This window comes from Eretmochelys imbricata, chromosome 1 (assembly GCF_965152235.1).
Source record: "Eretmochelys imbricata isolate rEreImb1 chromosome 1, rEreImb1.hap1, whole genome shotgun sequence".
NCBI classification, from domain to species: Eukaryota; Metazoa; Chordata; order Testudines; family Cheloniidae; genus Eretmochelys; species Eretmochelys imbricata.
The window spans coordinates 330,437,376-330,459,780 of record NC_135572.1 but is presented as its reverse complement, the minus strand read 5'-3'; the positions used below and the strand labels follow the sequence as shown (position 1 = coordinate 330,459,780).

At 44.6% G+C, this 22,405-nt stretch overlaps 1 protein-coding gene across 6 annotated transcripts in view; it reads left to right on the top strand.

Moving 5' to 3' along the window:
• CPNE8 (copine 8) overlaps positions 1-22,405 on the top strand; it is a 284,253-nt gene that overhangs the window by 16,046 nt on the left and 245,802 nt on the right. For 5 of the 6 annotated variants that reach the window (XR_013348079.1, XM_077835107.1, XM_077835129.1 and 2 more), the window contains one exon: positions 5,634-5,674. Coding sequence is in view for 4 of the 6 variants with exons in the window: in XM_077835107.1 (XP_077691233.1) it covers positions 5,634-5,674 (41 nt within the window). In the remaining 2 variants the exon portion in view is untranslated. Of the gene's footprint in view, positions 1-5,633; positions 5,675-16,990; positions 17,096-22,405 lie in introns of those variants that run through there. The other variant, XM_077835124.1, reaches the window with a different exon arrangement.

The following is a 22,405-nucleotide window of genomic DNA, read 5'->3' as shown; positions in this document are numbered from 1 at the left end:
TAAAGTATCTCTATATGAGATTATGCTGGGTTAAGGCCATCAGACTCTCTTCTGACCTGAAGATTGACTCCTCTTTCTTGTCCTTAGTCAGGTTCAGTCAAAGATGAGAGATTTTGATCCCATTTGATGAGACGGGCTCTCCAGAGGATCCAAAGATCAAAAAGTACCTATAAAGGTGCTGGAATTTTCTTCCGTTAGTACATGCAATGGCGACACAAAAAAGACTATCTGCTTAAATGGCCCTGTGTATCTCCACTTCCTCCTGAGCTCTCAGAAAAAAGAGGCTCTGTGGAGATCAAAAGAGGGAGACCAAAAAGAAATTAGATTCTATAAATATGATGCTGGCTTCTTCTATAATCATTTCTTCAACATCATCAGATCTCTTCTCTATAATGCCCTGGCTTAAAGAAATGTGTTTTTTGGTTTCTGCATACTGATGCCACTTCCAAAAGCAACCTGGTTCAAGTATCCTGAGACGGAAAACAAAGAGTTAGGTGCTGCTGTGATCCATAAAAACCCCTACTAAGCTGCCGCATAACTCTTTAGGCACTTGAATTCACTCTGCGGCTAGATTTCTGCTGTAAAAGTTCCCTAGGTGCCTAAGTTTCTGCCTCTAGATTTGTGCATTGCTGCCTGACTCGGGTCTCTGGGCACCTGTCTCATCCTTAAGCCCAAGGGTGATCTCCATACCAGTTGAAGATGTGATGCTCCACCTATTTTTGTCTGTGTGGGCCAGTCGGGTAAACCTAATCAATCTATAGCCAACAGAGTAAAGGACGATAAGAAGGGGTTTGTAAATTATATTGGGAAGAATTTTTTGTTGGTCCATTACTAGATGGAAATTGTGGAATAGTCAATAATGAAAAGGCAGAAGTGTTCAATAAATATTTTTGTTTTGTGGTGGGGGAAGAGGAGAAACAGATGATGTAGTCCTATCAGATGATGATTGATGATGAAGAAATGCTTTCCATTCCAATAACAGTTCAGAAAGATGTTGAATAGCAGGTACTAAAGTTAGACATTTAATATCAACAGGTCCAGGTACCTTGCATCCAGGAGTTGGCTGAGAAGCTTGCTTCACTGTTAATGTTTCTTCCCCCCCCTCCGCCCTTCCTGATAACTCTTGGAACACTAGGGAGGTTCCAGAAGAGTAAAAGAAAGTTAATGTTGTGCCAAGTATTTAAAAAGGGTAAATGAGATGACTTGGGTAATTATGGGTCTGTTTCCATGACAGTGATCCTAGGCAAAATAATGGAGTGCCTGATAAAGAATTAAAGGAGGGTAATGTAATTAATGCCAATCAACATGAGCTTATGTAAAAATAGATCCTGTCTAACTTGCAATCTTATCAAAAAAAGATATCAAGTTTGGTTGATAAAGATTAATAGATTTAGACTTCTGTAGGCCATATGACTTGATCCTGCATGACATTTTGATTAAGAAATTAGAACGATATAACACTAACATGGCATACGTTAAACTGATTAAAAACCGCATAACTGACAGGTTTCCAAATTTAATTGTAAAAGGGGAATTGTTGTTGAGTGAGGGTATGTCTACTGCGGTCTCACATCGATTAGTTCTTGGCCCTATGCCCTTTAACTATATTTATCAATGACTTGGAAGAAAACAAAAAATCATAACTAAATAAATTTTGCAGATGACCCAAAATTTGGGGTGGGAGGTAAAGAGGAGGCCAGTATTTTTCATCACTAGTAATTTTTAAATCAAGATAGGATGTTTGCCTAAAAGATATGCTCTGCCTAGTTCAAACAGGCATTGGTTTTGGGAAGTTCTGTGGCCTGTGTTATGCAGAAGGTCAGACTAGATGATCACAGCAGTCCTTTCTAGCATTAGACTTTATGAATACTTACACCTTACTGGTTTTAAACAAAGTTACAAAAAAGACTTGCATTTTTACGGACAGTTTGATAAAGACCTTTTGCTCACTGTGCAACAGTAGTCAAGTAAATGTTAGACTATGTACTTAATGGAATAGGGAATACTATGGAAATGTGATTTTCAATTTATTAAATCAGTTATGTAACCTCACCTAGAATACTGTCTTCAGTTCTGGTCACTCAATTTCTATAAAAGATATGCACTAGAAATAGAAGCGGCTTAGAGATGAGTTGAGAAAATTGAGATGAAAAGAGGAGACATTGTAAAAATGTAGAAAATTAATGAATGGCATAGAAACAGATGACCTTAACTCTGCCCTATAGCAACATGAAAGAAGATCAAATATGTCTTAAATAATTAGTTTAATTGTTGACCACAAACCTAAAATTCCATAATCATAAAGCTATTGCACACAATTGCTACAGTGGGGAGCTAATGTAAGTGGGGAATAGTTCTGCTATTGTGGGGAACTTTCCTGGCTTCTGCACTACCCCAGTGAAGTGGGCTAGCAAAAGGATCTGAGTCCTCTCCCCCACTTCCTTTACCCAGTGGTCTCCCTGCCCTTGAGGACTCCCCTTCCACTCTCCTGTTTGGCAGAGTCCTCGTAACCCCAACAAGGCTGGGCCCAGAATTCCTGGAGGGCTCGACCCCCCCCCCCCCCCAACCCTGCTGTGGTTACCTAGGACAGGGGCTAGGGTGTCCCCACTCCAGGGTACTCTGTCTGCACTGGGCACTTAGAATCATAGAATATCAGGGTTGGAAGGGACCTCAGGAGGTCATCTAGTCCAACCCCCTGCTCAAAGCAGGACCAATCCCCAATTAAATCATCCCAGCCAGGGCTTTGTCAAGCCTGACCTTAAAAACTTCTAAGGAAGGAGATTCTACCACCTTCCTAGGTAACGCATTCCAGTGTTTCACCACCCTCTTAGTAGGAAAAACTTTTTCACTATCCAACCTAAACCTCCCCCACTGCAACTTGAGACCATTACTCCTTGCCCTGTCCTCTTCTACCACTGAGAATAGTCTAGAACCATCCTCTCTGGAACCACCTCTCAGGTAGTTGAAAGCAGCTATCAAATCCCCCCTCATTCTTCTCTTCTGCAGACTAAACAATCCCAGTTCCCTCAGCTTCTCCTCATAAGTCATGTGTTCCAGACCCCTAATCATTTTTGTTGCCCTTCGCTGGACTCTCTCCAATTTATCCACATCCTTCTTGTAGTGTGGGGCCCAAAACTGGACACAGTACTCCAGATGAGGCCTCACCAATGTCGAATAGAGGGGGACGATCACGTCCCTCGATCTGCTCGCTATGCCCCTACTTATACATCCCAAAATGCCATTGGCCTTCTTGGCAACAAGGGCACACTGCTGACTCACTTCTCTGACCATTACATACAAGTTAAAGCAAATGCAAGTTATTTAATCAATTAATTTTAAAAAGAATAAGGAAAAATGGGAAAGGTTAAAGGAAACACATCAACCCTCTCTGTGGCAGGGAATATCACAAATAGTGTCTCTGGAATGTCAGGGCGGTTCACAGTCTGTTCCTTGTAAGTCCCAGGCCTTCTTCTTAGGCCCTGGCTTTGATGGAGGGATGCTGTGGGTTGGACACTTGCTCTGGTGGTGGCCACACGCTCTCAGGCCCTAAGTGGTAGGAACCTTCTGCCCAGTGTTGCCCCCGCCCTGTCGGCGTTACGATCTAAGCCTGGCCTGCAGAGCCTCTTGGCTGAGGCGTCTCCCTGTGCTGGGCCTGCTGCCCAGGGTCCCCCTCGCTCTCTCCAGCTGCTCACTGCACCCAGCTCCAGATTGCTTCAGTCTCAGCTCCACCACTCTGTCTCTGCGCTGCTGCTCTGCCTCCAGCTCCCTGGCCTGCTTTTCTGGCCCCTCTGGCTCTGGTTGCTGTAGCTTTCCTCCCAGGGCAAGTCTGCTCTCTCTGGGCTGTGCCTCTGGCTTTGGGGCTGCAGCTCTGCTCCCAGGATAGGGTCTGCTCTCTCTGGGTTGCTTTTCTGGTCCCTCTGGATCTGGCACAGCTCTGCTCCCCAGCTTATCTTGGGCCCCTGCTTTCTCCTTAGCTCAGCCCCAATCTGTCTGACCCAGGCAAATCCAGCTCACACGGAGGATGGGACCTCCCTGGCCTCCTGACTCCCTGATTAGCCTGCTCGCCCTGTCATTCAGGCTGACTTGGAGCATTGGCCTCTCCCCATTGTTCCTGGGGACTATCAGTCTCAGGGTCCTGATTTCCCATAGACCCTTCCCCTTTTAGTACTGGGAGCTAGCCAACCAAACCCTCCCCCCCCCCCCGAATGTTAGTAAGTACACTAAGGTGTACACTTAGTACACTAAGGTGGTTTGGTATCCTGATTAAGGATTTCCATACCCCAACATGTTTGGATTTCTTCTATATTTAATTGTGAATTTTGGGGATTTATAACACTTGATTTTTGGGATAATTGAAACACCTGTAATGTATTTTACTTTATTTATTGGTATGTACTCCCAACCTTAATGCCATTTTCATATAGTTTGTCTTGACATGTATAACTTTTAGTTAGGAGGAAATTTTTAATTGTTATTACAGAGTTTCTTGTAACTTTTTCCGAAGCAGCTGGTATTGGACATTGTCAAATATAGGGTATTAGACTTTGATGGGCCACTCATCTGATTCAGTATGATGATTATGTCTGAAATTACTATGAGTGTACATATGTGGATAGTGTTCATTTTAATCCTAATGAAATAAATTAAGAATGACCAAATGTCATCACAAAGCCTAATACTGGAGAGAGTTTAGGATAAGAGAAAGGAAAGAGGACCACTGTTACTCAAAAATAAAAAATCCATTTTAATTTTTACTGGTTACTTCAGCAAAATACAACACTGGAAGAACTATGTAATTATTTAAACTGAAAGAAGAAACAGTAGAGCAGTATTAAGATTGACCACTTCCTCTTTACCCATGCTATTTCTACACTACCCCACAGCTGGGACTACGGGATGTGAAAAGCAGTGTGCACCAAAATACTGCTCTCTAACTCCCCAAGTGGATGCTGTGGGTACAAACTAAGTTTCCTAGTTTGCATTAATGATAGTTTAACAATAGTGAACTGTATAGTTACGCAATTACTACATTTGTAGGTAAGATACCAAGTGTAATCAAATAATGAGAGCTTGGACACAGAACACTTTACTAGAGGGATCCAGGGCCAAAAGACTGTTTTAGCCTGGAAAGATTAGGTTGAGCCTAGAAGCTTGGTTTAGGTAGAGATCTACCCAACTTGAAAGATTTGTTCTAAATCTTGGGGGGGGGGGGGGGGGTGTTACTTTTAGCTTAAAGCTGAAATAATAAACTCGCAAATTACCATGACAGCTTAAAGTTATTTCAGTTCCTGTGGGACATTACATTTAAAAATATATTTTTAATGATAGAGTGTTTTGCTTCTTTACCCTTTGTGGTAGTTGAGTCTACAATCTACAGTTTATATGCACCAGAATTGTGTGACAAACTGAAAAGTGTAACGTTTTGAGATTGGCAGAATACTAGCTCTGAGTAATTCTGATATGCGTAAGAGATGGAGGAGAGCCAACTGTCCCCTTATGTTCCTTAAATAAACTGTTTTTAATCATGTATACATTGTAGAGGCTTTCAATCAGAAAGAAATTATCATTGTTTTCTTTGAGATCGTCTTTCTCTGTTTTAGTAGCAGTGTCATTTATCTGTCTTTCTTTAACAGAAACCTTTTGGACAGAGACACATTTTCAAAATCTGATCCAAGTAAGTAAAAATCTTTTATTATATTTATTTGTTGGACTGGATAAACTGCAGTGTAAAGATGTCAGGTAAACCTTAAGGGGAATTCAGCCTCTAAATCAATTCAGTTCTTGTCCCCTCAGCAGAGACTTAACATAGTGTAATTGTAACAATGGTTTTTGTCATGTAGACAGTTGTATGCTAGGAAGTGCACTGAGACTACTGAACTCATTTCACATAGGCTACTGAATAGTCATTAGCTGATAAATTTTCGTTACTACTGATGTGAACCACATTTTCGATGAGTGACATAGAATTTAAAGGTTCTGTATCCCATTACAGTTTCTTGAGCTATCTAGTCCATTTGAAGAAGATTTAAGGTTAATTTTTTTTTTTTTTTTTTTTTGCTGGGAATTCCTGTTTTTTTTTTTTTTTTTTTAAAAAAACAGTCTATTGTACCTTTCACATTTTTCCAGGCTGCTAGGCAAACTATGTAGAAACCTTTTTAAAATCTCCTCTTTCTGCTAATGCTCCTAATGAATAGAATTAATCTTAAATCTAGAGCCAAAAGATGAGAAATAAATGCCATTTACTTTTGTGTTGATATATTAATATGCCTTGGGTCACTGGGCAATGTCACATCTTGATTGTAAGCCCTCCAAGAGCAGATGTGAAAGATCATAGACAACTCCTCGATTAATGTAAGAATGCAGCTGTGCAGAGAACCATGTTGCTGAACATGATCTTGGCAGGATTGCCCTTGGCATGAAATTCCTGGCTTTGGTCCAGCATGGATACCTTCTACTCATAGACTGTAAGGTCTGAAGGGACCATTATGATCATCTAGTCCTGGGGTTCTCACAACAAATTTTTTGGTGGCCTCAGTGTGCGGCCACCAACTCTTGCTGGTGGCTGCTTTGACAATTTTTCCTAAAATACTTCAGGAAAAACAAATACATTCGTGCATATACATGTCCAATCATAGTAATTTATTTATGTAGGGGTGTTTTTGCAGACTCAGTAATAACATACAGTTGTCTCTATTTACTGGACCCAAACAGAATAGAAACACAAGATGCTTTGCATGTTCTTGTCTTCTTGTTGTTGTTGTTTTTTTTTAGATTTGCTGGCTAGAAAGTCCACTTCTGTGATAAGTGATATTTGGATATTTAATATCACTTTTCACAGCAGAGACTTGTTAGCTAGCTGAGAGGCAGTGAAAAGCGATATTAACAAACATGCAAATATCTCTTTTCACAGCAGACTTACTCAGCCCTGGAAAGCTGGGGGACAAATTAAGCCTTGGATGGGGAGATGGGAGGCAGTGGGGGCCAAGGATGATGGGGGTGAGGGACTGGGGCGGCAGCAGGAACCAGAGGCGACAAGGGGTGTGTGTATGAGCCTGAAGCCCAGTGGCCTGAGGGAGGAGACTGCAGCTGTGCAGCCAAAGCCCGGAGCCTAGAGCCTGCCGACACGTGACCAGAACCTGCCGCCTGCCACACCAGGGCTGAAGCCGGAAGCCTGAGCTCCACTGCCCTCGGGAAGGTGGGAAACTCACATCGGCTGTCTGCTCCTCTAATGTTTGTGGCTCAAGAAGGGGGCAGGACGCAACCTCTCCTTGCTGACCCCTCCTACCCCCAGTCACTGCCCAGGAGGCTGTGGCGTCAAGAAAAGCCCCTGATGGCCGCATGCGGCCACGTTTGAGAAATGCTGATGCACATTGCAGACCACCGAACTTCACCCACCCACTCCTTTACCCCTAACATCTGGCTGAGTTACTGAAGTCCTCAAATCATGGTTTAAAGACTTCAAGTTCCATAGAATTCACCATTTGCACTAGTTTAACTCTGAAAGTGATCTATGCCCCATGCTGCAGGGTCTCTGCCAACCTGACCCAGGAAAAAATTCCTTCTCGTCCCTAAATATGGTGATCACTTAGACCCTGAGCATGTGGGCAAGACTCACCAGGCAGACGCCTGGGAAAGAATTCTTTGTAGTAACTCAGAGCCCTCTTCATCTGGTATCCCATCTCTAGCCGTTTGGGAATATTTGCTAAAAGTAGTCGTTGATGGGCCACCTGCTATTGTAGGCAGTCCCATCATACCATCGGCTCCATAAACTTATCAGGTGCAGTCTTGAACTCAGTTAGGTTTTTTGCCGCCACTGCTTCGTTGGAAGGCTGTTCCAGAAATTCACTCCTGTGATGGTTAGAAACCTTTGCCTAATTTGTTGATGGCCAGTTTATGTCCATTTGTTTTTGTGTCCACGTTGATGCTTAACTTAAATAACTCCCCTTCCTCCCTGGTATTTATCCCTCTGATATATTTATAAAGAGCAATCCTATCTCCCCTCAGCCTTCTTTTGGTTAGGCTAAACAAGCCAAGCTGTTTGTCTCCTCTCATAAAGTAGGTTTTCCATTCCTCGGATCATCCGAGTAGCCCTTCTCTGCATCTGCTCTAGTTTGAATTCATCTTTCGTAAAAGTGGGAGACGAGAATTGCATGCAGTATTCCAGATGAGGTCTCACCAGTGCCTTGTATAATGGTACTAATGCTGCTTCTTCGAGGCATGTCCCTGTGGGTGCTCCACTTTAGGTGTCTTGGCATGCTGCGTTTGTAATCAGAGATTTGTAGTAGCAGTACCTGGTTGGCCACGCCCGCGCATCAGCCATCTCACACTGTTCAGAGTGGTTGTCTACTGTGCACAGCCAATAGTCCCCCAGTTTCTTCTCTTCCGCGTTTGCCTTGAGTCAGAGTGACAGCAGCGCCTTTCTTACCTTAGATAGCTCAATAGTTTTCTGTTTTTCCTGGTATTGTTAGCCTATCGTTTAGTTCTTTATAGCCTATATTTTATATTTCATGTAGTTTTTCTTTATTAAAAAAAATTTATACCTTTCCCCTTCCCTTTCACCCTACTTCTTCAGCGGGTCCTTGGCTTTGAAAGACAACGAGAGAAACAAGAACAGGCTTATTCCTCTTCTTTCTCCAAAGCAAGTACCCTTTCTGGCATGCCCAGCTCTCCTGGATCTAAACACTGCTTGACTTGCAGACTTCCGATACCAGTCTCAGATGGCCACTCAGTGTGTCCACTGCCTCGGTGTCACACACATTGCTCAAAAGTGCCACACTGCAAAGTGATTGCTAGGACAAAGAAGGCCAGGGATCTACAGTTGAAACTCCTAATGATGGAGAAATCCCTCAGACCAACCTCCTACCCTGAGTCCAGGATGTCTCCTGGCCAATGGTCGCCAGCGGCAGCGTCTGACGGACTCTACTTCAAAAACGGCTACTAAGGAGCCTGCTCCCCAGAAGGTTACCAAAAAGTGGTCTCACTCATCCCTACAATGAGATTCACCTAAAAGAAAGTGATCACTGAGTGAAAAATCTGCTCTGGTACTGACTGCACCGAGAGCGCCAGACCATGAGGCAACAGGAACGTCTGGCACAAAGACTTCCCAAGGAGCTAAAGACCGTATGCCGGCAAGCTCTCATGGAGGTATGCACACTAAAGCCAAACCTCCCAGCTCAGCACTGATGGAGCCGAAGAAAACCTCAGCACCGAGCAGGGCAGTGGTGGCACCTGTTGTACCTAAACAACACAGCAAGTCATCGGCACAGACAGCTCTGACCCTGATTCCTAGTCAGTGCATGCTGCCTCCCCTGGCACCAGTCCTATGGTTCCACAGCAACTCATGAGACAGGCGGACCCGATAGTTGCTTCAATGCCTAGGGCTCCCCTATTTGGTACCAATGGTATCCCAGCTAGACCAGGACCAAGCCTGGTGTCCACTCCCAGTGGGTCAGCCCCTCCCCTCTCCAGCAATGAGGAAGAAGAGGATGACGCAGGGCTATATATCCCTCGCCACTCCTTCCCTAAATCAGGACACTCTCAGCACCAAACATCTGCAGGCATACAAGGCTGGCAAGCTCAACCATGGGTACGCCTCCTATGACCTTCCCACCTAATTGGCCATACTGGGATCCCTGGGCCATATATACGGCCCAGAACCTCAGCCCCCCCCCCCAACCCAACAAGGTCCAGAACAACACGGTCCCCTTCACCAACTGTCCCAGCACCCTCAGATGCAGGATGAAGAGCTCGAGAAGCCTGAGGACAAACCTGAAGGTGATACCCTGCCACTCACCCACATTTTTGTCTTTATCACCGGACGAAATGGTAATGCCACCACCCTGCACTTTGGGGGATGATTTCCAGGACCCTATTCAAAAGGGTAGCAGAATCTCTGGACATTTCCTTAACCAGAGCTACCAGAAACCCAACACAGGCTCACAGATATACTTCGGGCATCCCCAACAGCAGAGATAACACTGCCTATTAATGACTCCATAATGGACCCTGCAAAAATAATTTGGCAGACTCCCACCACAGCTCCTCCCTCACTGGTGGTAGAGGTGGTTAATCAAAGGGGGAAAACACGACCAGTCTAGAATGACCCCTAGTCCTCAGCTATGCTGAAGTTCCGCATAGCTAACTTTTCAGCCTTGTTGGCAAAATATACACATAATCTGTTCTCCAAGACATCAGCTTTCATTGAAAGTCTGCCAGATGACAGAAAAGAACTGCAGAAAGCAAACATTTCTGAAGGTGCTCTCACTGCCAGAACAGCCCTGCAGGCCTCTCTCGACTCTGCAGACACAGCAGCACAGACCATTGCTATATCAGTGGTAATGTGCTGGGCATCCTGGCTCCATCTCTCCAGGTTCCTAAAGAAGGTTCAAGCCACTGTTGAAGACTTACTCTTTGAGGGGCAAAAATTGTTTGCAGAAAACACCAATGTGTCTTTACACACCTTAAATGACTCCTGGGTGACCTTAAAAACCCTGGACATCTATGTACCTGCAAACAAAAAGAAACAAGGCAGGTTTTATAACCAGAGATTCTGGGCTGTCCCATACTCCCAGCCCCAAAGACGGTATGACCAACAATGTAAACGGAGACAAGACGCCAGCAAAACTGAGAGAAGCCTTCCATGTCTCAACCATCCACCTCCAGACAATCATTTTTGGAAGATGTGGTCAAGGGCACAAGACCTCCACACTCTTTGATTCCGGAACCATATCCCGTCTCCAGCCCATTTTGGAGACAGTCTGTCACTATATTACAAAATCTGGAACAACATCACTACAGACAAATGGGATGTGGAAATTATCCAGAAGGGTTACTCCATCCTCTTTATTTCTATTCCACCTACCCACCCCCCTTCCCCATCCCTCTTTAGGGACCCCTCTCACGAGCACCTGTTACAACAGGAAATAAACCACCTCGTACAATTAGGTGCTGTGGAACCCGTACCAACTCAACACACGGGGAGAGGGTTTTATTCCCATTACTTTCTTACTCTGAAAAAGACTGGAGGGTAGAGACCCATCCTGGATTAACAAAAACTCAACAAATTCGTGAGAACACAATGTTTCAAAATGGAGATTCTAGCCACAATAATTCTGGCATTAGAGATTGGCTCTCAGCCCTCGACCTCCATGTTACCATTCACCCGGTGTACAGAAGGTTCCTGAGATTCAACCTAGGGAATCAGCATTTCCAATACAGAGTGCTACCCTTCGGCCTATCAACCGCCCCGAAGGTTTTTCCCAAGTTTCTTGCTGCTGTTGCAGCTCACTTCCGCAGCCAGGGTGATAATTTTTCCATACTTAGATGACTGCCTGCTCAGGGCACCAATGCAGCAGGCAGTGATAAACGCCACACAGACCACGATAACCCTGTTCGTGGACCTTAGGTTACAGATAAATGTGCAGAAGTCCACCATGGTTCCTGTCCAACAGCTGGAATTTATAGGAGCCTACCTTGCCTGTCTCACAGCAACAGCGAGCTTACCCCAACAATGCTTCCTCACCTTAGCCAATCTAATTGCAACAGTGATGGACCGCCCACAAACGTCCTCCAGAACGTGTTTACAACTCTTGGGGCACATGGCTGTGACAACGTTTGTCGCAAAATATTCCAGGCTCCGCACGAGAAGCTTACAGTTCGAAGCCAGGCCTGTATATATACCTCACAGACATTCTCTCAACAGATGTCTCACGATGCCCCACAGGGTAAACCACAGAACTTCTGCGCAGATCTCCTTTCAACAAAAAGCTCCGACTGTAGCAATCATGACGGACGCTTCCATCATGGGATGGGGGGCACATTTACATGACAATACGATCCAGGGCCACTGGTCCCCAGCAGACTCTAACCTGCTTACTGGAGCTAAGGGCAGTCTGAAACGCTTTCGAGCACTTTCTCCCTTTAATCCAGAACAAGACCATCAAGATCCTTATGGAAAATATAGCATTTATGTTCTATATAAATCGCCAAGGGGGAGCTTGATCATGCCCCTTGTGTGCAGAGGCAATACGCCTCTGGAATTGGTGCATCACTAACATAGACGTTTTGGCATCCTATCTGCTGGGATGTCAGAACATAACAGCGGACCAATGAAGCAGGGACTTCTTACAAAGCCACCAGTGGGAGATGGATCCCGGAACTCTCACAGCCATATTCAGACTATGGGGGTTTACTATTATAGATCTGTTCTCAACAGCTCAGAATGCTAAGTGCCCACAATACTGCTCCTGAGCTGGGTTGGGACACCACTCCCTGGGCGATGCTCTTCTTGTAAAATAGGAAGTGCCACTATTGTATGCATTTCCGCCGATCCCACTACTGAGCCAGATCATTCACAAGATCAGGCAGGACAAAACCCGGGTCATTCTTATTGCTCGCACGTGGCTCAAACAAACGTGGCTCCCATACCAGAGACAGATAGCAGGGAAATAAGCACAGACTGGTGGGAGCGCATAGTGTTGCAGGTCTGGGATGATTCCCAGTGGCTGCAAAACTTTTGCATGCATAAGGGCACTTTCATGGAACTTTGTGACTTGCTTTCCCTGCCCTGAAGCGAAAGAATACCAAGATGAGTGCGGCCCTCACAGCTGAGAAGCAAGTGGCCCTGTGGAAGCTTGTAACGCCAGACAGCTACCGATCAGTCAGGAATCAATTTGGAGTGGGTAAACCTACTGTGGTGGCTGCTGTGATCCAAGTAGCCAACGCAGTCACTGAGCTGCTGCTATTAAAGGTAGTGACTCTGGGAAATGTGCAGGTCATAGTGGATGGCTTTTCTGCAGTGGGGTTCCCTAACTGGTGGGTCGATAGGGATATGCGTTCCATCTATCTTGGGACCGGATCACTTTGGCAGCCAGTATGTAAACCGCAAAGGGTACTTTTCAATGGTGCTGCAAGCACTGGTGGATCACAAGGGACGTCCCATCAACATGGGATGGCTGGGAAAGGTGCATGACGCTCGCATCTTCAGGAACTCTGGTCTGTTTGAACAGCTGCAGGAAGGAACTTACTTCCCAGACCAGAAAATTACCAATGGGGATGTTGAAATGCCTATAGTTATCCTTGGGGACCCAGCCTACCCCTTAATGCCGTGGCTCATGAAGCCATACACAGGCACCCTGGACAGTAATAAGGAGTTGTTCAACTACAGGCTGAGCAAGTGCAGAATGGTGGTAGAATGAGCCTTTGGACTTTTTAAAAGCTCTCTGGCGCAGTTTACTGATTAGGTTAGACCTCAGCAAAACCAATATTCCCACTGTTATTGCTGCTTGCTGTGTGCTCCACAATGTCTGTGTGAGTAAGGGGGAGACGTTTATGGCAGGGTGGGAGGTTGAGGCAAATTGCCTAGCGGTTGATTACACGCAGCCAGACCCTAGGGCGATCAGAAGAGCACAGCTGGGCGCTCTGCGCATCAGAGAAGCTTTGAAAACGGGTTTCATGACTGGCCAGGCTACGGTGTGACAGTTCTGTTTGTTTCTCCTTGATGAAAACCCACCCCCTTTGGTTGACTCTACTTCCCTGTAAGCCAGCCAACCTCCCCCCTTCGATCACTGCTTTCAGAGACAATAGAGTCGTCATTGTTTCAAAATCATGCATTCTTTATTAATTCATCAAACACGGGGGGGAAAACTCGTAAGGTAGCCCGGGTGGGGTGGTGGAGGAGGGAAGGACAAGGCCACACTACAGTTCAAAACTTATGCAATCCTCTGGGGTAGAGTGGCTGGGTGCCTGCAGCCTTCCCTCCCCCTACCCCCTCATGTTCTTGGGCATCTGGGTGAGGAGGATATGGAACTTGTCGGGGAGGGCAGGCGGTTACAGAGGGGCTGCAGTGGCGGTCTGTGCTCCTGCTGCCTTTTCTGCAGCTCCACCAGACGCTTGAGCATGTCAATTTGCTCCCCCATTAGGCTCAGCATTGCATCCTCCCTCCTCTCATCGCGTTCATTCAACGCTTTCCTGGATTCTGCCATTGTTTGCCTCCACGCATTCTACTGAGCTCTTTCAGTGTGGGAGGCCTGCATGAGCTTTGAGAACATGTCATCGCGACTGCTTTTTTTTTTTTTTGCCTTCTAATCTGCGCTAGCCTCTGGGACGGAGATGATGGGGGAGCGTAGAAACATTTGCAGCTGCGGGAGGAAAATAAAGGGAGAGTAGTATTTAAAAAGATACATTTTAGAGAACAAAGGGAAGGCTATTTCACACTGAATCAAGCGATTCACATTACATGGCACATGTGCTTCACCACCCCCCTCCGTGGCTAGTTTCAGGGAAGATCCCTCTCAGCCAAACGCAAACAGCTCAGCATGAGTGGGCCTCCCCACACCATGTGGCAAAGGCTTTTAGAGTACCTCCAGGAGAGCTTCATGGGGATGTCCCTGGAGGATTTCCGCTCCATCCCCAGACACGTTAACAGACTTTTCCAGTAGCTATACTGGCCGCAAATGCATCCCAAGTCTTCAGGGCAAATTAATCATTAAACATGCTTGCTTTTAAACCCTGTATTATATTTACAAAGCACCTCTGGTGAGTGTACCTTTCTCCGGCTTCATGGTCCAGGAGTCCGCCCTGGGAGGGTTGGGAGGATATTGGCTCCAGGGTGATGAACGCTTCCTGGCTGCCGGGGAGAAGGGATTCTCCACTTGCCTGCTGTGCGCTATCCTCAACCACGTCATTGTCCTCCTCCTCCACAAAATCCTCATCCCTATTGGATGAGACTCCCCCCTTGCAGGTGTCCACGGACAGTGGTGGGGTAGTGGTAGGGGCCCCCCCTAGAATTGCATGCAGCTCTTAGAAGCAGCGTGTATGGGCTCTGACCCAGAGGAACCATTTGCATCCTTTGTTTTTTGGTAGGTTTGCCTTAGCTCCTTAGCTTTCACACAGCACTGCTGAGTGTCCCTGTTGTAGCCTCTGTCCATCATGCCCTTGGAGATTTTGGCAAATAAATTGGCATTTCATCTTTTGGAACAGAATTCTGCCTGCATGGATTCAGTACCTCCCATTCAGTCCACGCTGGAGCTCTTTTGCAATTCTGGGACTCCATGGTCACATGTGCTGATCAGCTTGCCACACTGGCCAAACAGGAAATGAAATTCAAAAGTCCCTGGGGCTTTTCCTGTCTACCTGGCCAGTGCATCTGAGTTGAGAGTGCTGTCCAGAGCGGTCACAATGGAGCACTCTGGGATAGCTCCCAGAGGCCAATACTGTCGAATTGCATCCACAGTACCCCAAATTCGACCCAGCGAGAGACTGGCTCTGTGCGTGGCACATTGTAGTCCCTTGCATGCCTATAGGGATGCATCTCAAACACCAGCAGTATCTCTAATTTCCACTTCACCAAAACATACTGTTTCTACAGGTAGGCAAAGAGTAGGTAGGATATACAAAGTCAATAGATTCCTTCCTTAGGATATCTACAGACATGCACAGTAGGAGGTAAGGTTTTTTAGCTGAGTTGTGCCTAGGAGTGTTCTATATAATCCAGTAGACTAGGGGGAATAAACTCACTATATGCTATTGAAGTTCAATTCCAAGCCTTCCTACTTTAGGTTGGGATTAGCTTTTATGAATCAAGCAGATCATCTGCTGGCTCCAGCAGATGTTCTGATGATGTTGTGGATTTTGGGCCTAATTGCCATAACAGTTGGTCCTTGTTTGGGGGCAAGTGCTTCAGGTCTTTATTGGATAGGGAACTCAGAAAATAGATATGTTTGAGATAACAAGCGACTTCTTTGTTTTCCATTCTGAGATGTATGATAGGGACATGTATTGTTAGTTCCAGTAGTTTTCTGTATATTTTTATGATAGTGTGTAACTTTAGAAAATATTTTATTCCTGCCTGCTCCTCTTGCTTGTGTATCTAATTTCTTATTACTTAATTTTGTCTATTCTAATGTTCATTGTTAATCTTAGTCTATTTAAAAGCCCCTAACTATGTCTTCTGCAGCAATTTGGTGCCTCCAAGGACTTTGAACCCACACCTGAGAAAAGACAAATCTGCCTTTTGCTGTCCTCCTGAGTATTCTCCCAAATTTGGCCAGGTTGAGATTTCTCAGAGGTTTATAGTTTGCACTTGCTCAGAGACTTCTTAGAGCTACAGAGATAAGAAGGACTTTCTCTGCAGTTGATGCTACAGGAGTGACGACAGGCACGAGAACTGACATCAGGGAGATTCTCCCTGTGCTCTCAATGCTCCCCCTGCTGGTCCCAGGCAGGGTGGAGAAGATGATTGCCTGACTCAAATGCAGGAGGGGCAAGAACTGGATCTGGGAGAGAGGAGCATATTGGAGCAAGGTGGTGGGTGGGTGTGTGTGTGTGTGTGTGTGAGAGAGAGAGAGAGAAACTGGGACTGGTTGGAGAGAGGGGGGAGCTTGGGGGAGGGGAGAGGATTAGATGAGTGGAGACTGGGATGAGGAGTCAGGGTGGAGAAGAGATAAGATTGGGATGAGGACAGGTTGGAAGGGATGGGTTAGAAGGTATTGGTCTTGGAGGAGAAAGGGACAGAGAGATCTGTGATCACTAGCACACACTCTGACAGATCTCAGGATAGTGTTTCTTCAAATTCCTTCCAGACATTGCCGCAGGGGATTCCTCCAGATCACTTATGAAAAGGAGCGTTTCCAATAGAAGGCTTTCCTATCTAGACTGGCAACACCTCAAATATTTATGAAAATCTTAGTAGTTTTCATTGCATCCCTAATTCCAAAAGGAGTGCATTTCTATCATTTCCTGAAAAGCCTCTTTGAGGGAGAAAAGAGCTCTCAATACTGAGGCAATGATAAACTTCAGTCCTGTGGCTTTGTTGTAATTTGTGGGTATAATAGGAATTACCTGGTGTTACAGTCCTGGCTGAGCTCCTCCTTACCGGGCAGCTATTTGGACTGATTCAACTGGTGCATCCATGTGCTTCTGAGCTCTTCTGGATCTGGGCAGACTCCAGCCACAGACTCATACATAGACTTTTTTCTGGTACTATTTCTAGGAAATAGGATCCTGTGTTCCAGCTGACCTGGACTCCAGGACTGGTGTTGAACCCTCCCAAGTCTTCCCAATCAAACAGACCCTCCCTAGACCTTCAATCCCATGGGTAATCCAGTTGATAGCTTAATCCTTCAGGAACATGGGAGAGTTGAAGCAAGTAATACAGAGACTTTGCAAAGGGATTTCTAAGCTGAATATACTTTATTCATGGAAAAATTACAAGAGATGCAAGCAGTTTTATTATATTGACTACATTTGTGTAAGACCCCTGGCTAAGTTTCTTCAACACTCTTGATCATTGTTTGGGATTTGGTCAGTCTCTTTTCAGTTCCACAGGACTCTGCTCCCTTCCTTCCTCCTGGCTGGTCTGGCCATCTTATTCTGGATGGGGAAGCTGCTGTCAGGGTGGACCCTGTCCTTTTAAAAACTTCTATCCTCCTTTCATTTGACCCTCCTTGTCCATCTCTTAAGGCCCCATCAAGTGATTTAAGGTCCACCATCAGGTGATCTCTTGCTTGATTACAGTCCACCCTGAGTCCTGACTGGAAAAATTTTGGTTTCTTGCAACTTTGGCCACACTCTTTAGCATACCCATTTTATTGCCAGAGCAAAGTCATTCAATGGTCATGACACTTTATTGATTAGTACTGTTTGTATTGTATCTATACCCCTTGGAATTATCATCCAAGATGGAGGTAAAAAGAGAACAAGGAAGGCACAGCACGGTCTTACAGTCAAAAGAATGCTAACAAAACAAAATGCAGTTTGTAGCTGATATAGATACCTACAAACATGTACTGAATCTTCACACTTGGTCTAGCTTCAAGCTCTGCTTCTGCCTTAGTTTGCCTTCCTGTCAGATAGTTTCCCACCAGTTTCTAGCATGACTAGGTTGCTGAAGCAACTTAGCCCTCCATCCAAGTCATGACTTCTTCTGGAGTCTATTAAAGTCCAAACTGAAACAGAACCCAAAGATTCCATCCCAGACTCTTTGTTGGGCATAGCCTTTCCTCTCAGGGTCTGTCCTCTGCACACAACAATCTGTATCCCTTCTCCTGAGATCAGCTTCTCGTTTTTTCTGGGCGCCAGTCAGTCCCTTGATGCTGGCAGGAGTGGCTATATTACTTCACAAGATGGCAGCATAGGGGGAACCCACATTCACCCAAAGAAAATAACAGAACGCCACTAGCCATCACCTTCAGCCCCCAACTAAAACCTCTCCAACACATCATCAAGGATCTACAACCTATCCTGAAGGACAACCAATCACTCTCACAGATCTTGGGAGACAGGCCAGTCCTTGCTTACAGACAGCCCCCCAACCTGAAGCAAATACTCACCAGCAACCACACAACAGAACCACTAACCCAGGAACCTCTCCTTGCAACAAAGCCCGTTGCCAACTGTGCCCACATATCTATTCAGAGGACACCATCATAGGGCCTAATCACATCATCCACACTATCAGAGGCTCGTTCACCTGCACATCCACCAATGTGATATATGCCATCATGTGCCAGCAATGCCCCTCTGCCATGTACATTGGTCAAACTGGACAGTCTCTACGTAAAAGAATAAATGGTCACAAATCAGACGTCAAGAATTATAACATTCAAAAACCAGTTGGAGAACACTTCAATCTCTCTGGTCACTCGATTACAGACCTAAAAGTGGCAATTCTTCAACAAAAAAAACTTCAAAACCAGACTCCAGTGAGAGACTGCTGAATTGGAATTAATTTGCAAACTGGATACAATTAACTTAGGCTTGAATAGAGACTGGGAGTGGATGGATCATTACACAAAGTAAAACTATTTCCCCATGTTTATCCCCCCCCACTGTTCCTCAGACGTTCTTGTCAACTGCTGGAAATGGCCCACCTTGATTATCACTACAAAAGGTCCCGCCCCTTCCCCCCCGCTCTCCTGCTGGTAATAACTCACCTTAAGTGATCACTCTTGTTACAGTCTGTATGGTAGCACCCGTTGTTTCATGTTCTCTATGTATATAAATCTCCCCACTGTATTTTCCACTGTATGCAACCGATGAAGTGAGCTGTAGCTCACGAAAGCTTATGCTCAGATAAATTTGTTAGTCTCTAAGGTGCCACAAGTACTCCTTTTCTTTTTGCGAATACAGACTAACACAGCTGCTACTCTGAAACCTCTACTATGGGTTCCTTCCCTCAGTACCTAAATAATTGACATGTCTCCCCAGTAACAAACTACTCTGTTTTTCATCCCATGGTGTCTTTCTGTATGTTCAGCTTGGTCTTTAATGGAAGCTTCCCAGGAATGACCATAGGTTGCCCTTTTATCTATCAGTAGGCCTGGTTTAGCCACATGCTTCCTCCTTGTCCCATAATCCCTACGTTCAATCCCTTGATGTAGGAAGGCAGGCTATACCGGTCACAGGGAGGGCTGAGCCTCAATCCCTTTAAAGGGCCAGATCACCCTGAGACTGTGTGTGTGTGTAGAAATTACTAAATTCCAACTCAAAAGTTCTAGTATCTTAGAGTCCGAGAGTAAGACTAGTTTGACCTCCTCTATATCACAGGCCACTAACATCACCCAGCCAGCCACACACTAAACCCAACAACCAGAATTAGACTTAAGTATTACAGCACTCTGGAAACTTAACTATTGTGTGCCACAGACGAAAAACAGGAATGACTGTGGTGCACCAATACCTGAGGCCTTTGCAATGGCAGGGGCATTGATCAGGTGAGATTAAGCCCAGACGATGGTAGCATGTGACGTGCACCCCATGCTGCAGAGGACAGTGCGGGAAGAGAACCTCAAGGTCATGGTCAGTCTGACTTGGGGAAAATTCTTTCCCTACCCCATATAGGGAAGTTAGACAGTGAGCATCTGAGCAAGAACTGACCAGCCAAGGACCTGAGAAAGAGAACTCTTGGTTCCACCTCAAACTACCAGCCCACCTCCTCCAGTATCCCAACTCCAGCTATGGCCATCTCTGATGCTTCAGAGAAAAGAGACTTCAACAACAACAACAACAACAAAAAAAAGGCAAACACAACCCGCCAACAGCCCAGAATACACCAGGGAAAAAATTGCCTTTGTGACCTATACTGGTGACCACACCTGGATGCAACTTTAAACCACCAGAAGAAAAGCTTCCATCTCAGAGGAGATATACGTGAGGATCATGACAGCCATTCAATAGGTCTTAATTCTTGCTTGATAATGCTAAAGTTTGTTCCCCCAACCCCCATGAAGCTAAAGGTAAAGATGGTATATGCATTGAGTGTGTCTTATTCCGTATGATGATTCTGCAGAAGTTTCTCCTTTCTGTGGCCACCTTTTCCCCATGTAACCTGGATGCCAAAGTTGCAAATTTGAATAGTGGTCATTCAGGTCCTCAGCTGATCAGTGTCCAGAAACCAAAAAGAACAATTCTGTTGGACATGAATTTGTTTGAAAAATATGTTCCTCAAATAAGTTATCTCAAGTTGAAGCTACATCAATAGGTACTCTTAAAAAAGGCACATTAACTATCCACTATGCTCAGAATGCTAGACAAGATCAAGAGTAAGATTAACGTGGTAATGATGAGGAACTTGATAACAGGTGAATGTGAACTACCAAGATGGGAAGAGATGATATCTTTACAAAGAACCTGTATATCAGTACATATGAACAGAAAAGAACATATATCTTTCTGAGCCTGGTCAAAGGACAAATGAACATCTTGAATATCTGAGTTTATTAAGTCTGTACCAGGTAGACTGGGAGGGATGAAGCCTTCGCAGTTTAGTATTTCAAGTAATAGTGGCCAGATTTTGAGGCCAAAGGAAATGCTAAAGTCAGAGCTGGCTTCTGCAGTTGTAAAGGACAAGGGACAATAGCTCTAGATCAGTGGTTTTCAACCTTTTCATTTGCGGACCCCTAACAAATTTCAAATAGAGGTGCCAGACCCCTTTGGAAATTTTAGACATAGTATGTGGACCCTCAGGGTCCGCGGACCACATGTTGAAAATCACTGGTCTAGTGGCACTGTACAACAGTGAAAAGTCTCCTTTACATATGCCACATCTACTTCTGGCTAAAAGAATCTAAAACAATATGAATAGATCAGTAGGCATTCTTGGAGCCCTCCCCCAACTCCCAGCTGAACAAGATTCCCTTTGTTCTCAGACTTAAAAATGCATTCTGCTCTTCCTATAACTTCCCGTCCTCAGATATCTGATTCAAAGGCCCTTTGTACATCTGGAACCAGGAAAGCTTTCTCTGACATGATGGAGACTGAAAGGGTAGCAAATGACGACAAAAGATGTACACAGTGGGTAACTGATTAAAATTTGAGCCTTAAGAAAACACGTTATTGAAGGTCATACTATCAGTTTTTCTCGAATTCAAGCACTCATGCATTGGAAAGGGAGAACCTCTGTGAAGATGGCCAGCATTACTCATGTTTTGTACTTCCTACAGGTCAGACTTTCCATGTATTTGCTTTCAGATTACAAGAGTGCAAAACATGTTTTATTCTCATTCTTACATTTTAAGACTTCCATAAGCAGCAACTCTCACTGGGCCTTTGCAAAGTACAGGATGTTCAACACTGAAATTTTTGTTTTGGTGGATTACAATTTTAAACCTCTGTTTGAATCTCTGGAGTTGACATCATTGACCACTTCTACAAAGTTTCCTTTTTAGTGATGGTAACCTCAAAAAGAGCTCAAGTTCTGAAGTTGTAGCAATATAATCAGTATTGTACAGTTCAAATGATAAAATATCCTTGAGGAGAGACCCCTCCCACTCCACAAAATACCATCCTCTGCAATTATCAGAATAGATAACATTCCTTCATTACAACTAAATTTAGCTTCTGACAAGGGAAAAAAATTCACAAATTTGATGTCAAAAGAGTAGTAAGTATTTTTATTTTTATAATATATATGACTAAACAATTCAGAAAGTCAAACTGTTTCTTATAATATTCTTATTGTCAAAGCAGAAGTCTCACTATTGAGGTGGATAAGTTCACACATCCCTCAAACTTAAAGCCATAGATTCTTTTCCACCTCATAAATTCAGAGAGCGCTTTACTCAAGTGGCAGCCACAGCTTGGGCAAAAAGGTTATATGCATAATACCAAGAAAATTAGAAATGTTATGTGACATGGCTGTCTCCGCTCATGCTAATTAAACAGAATTTGAATGTACAGTTCCCCAGCAGAGAAGTCATTTGTTAGGAGAATGTCTCAATCTCAATAATATCATGGTAGATTTTTCTAGATGATTCTGAATATAGTTACCTGGTATTCTAATGATTTCTCATGTCCACAAATCCAACCCATCAATTAATTTTGATGTTATAATTATGTATGATAGCCAGGTTATAATTAATTGTGACTTGCAACTTTTTAAAGTAAAAATTTGTAGAAAGTTGACTTC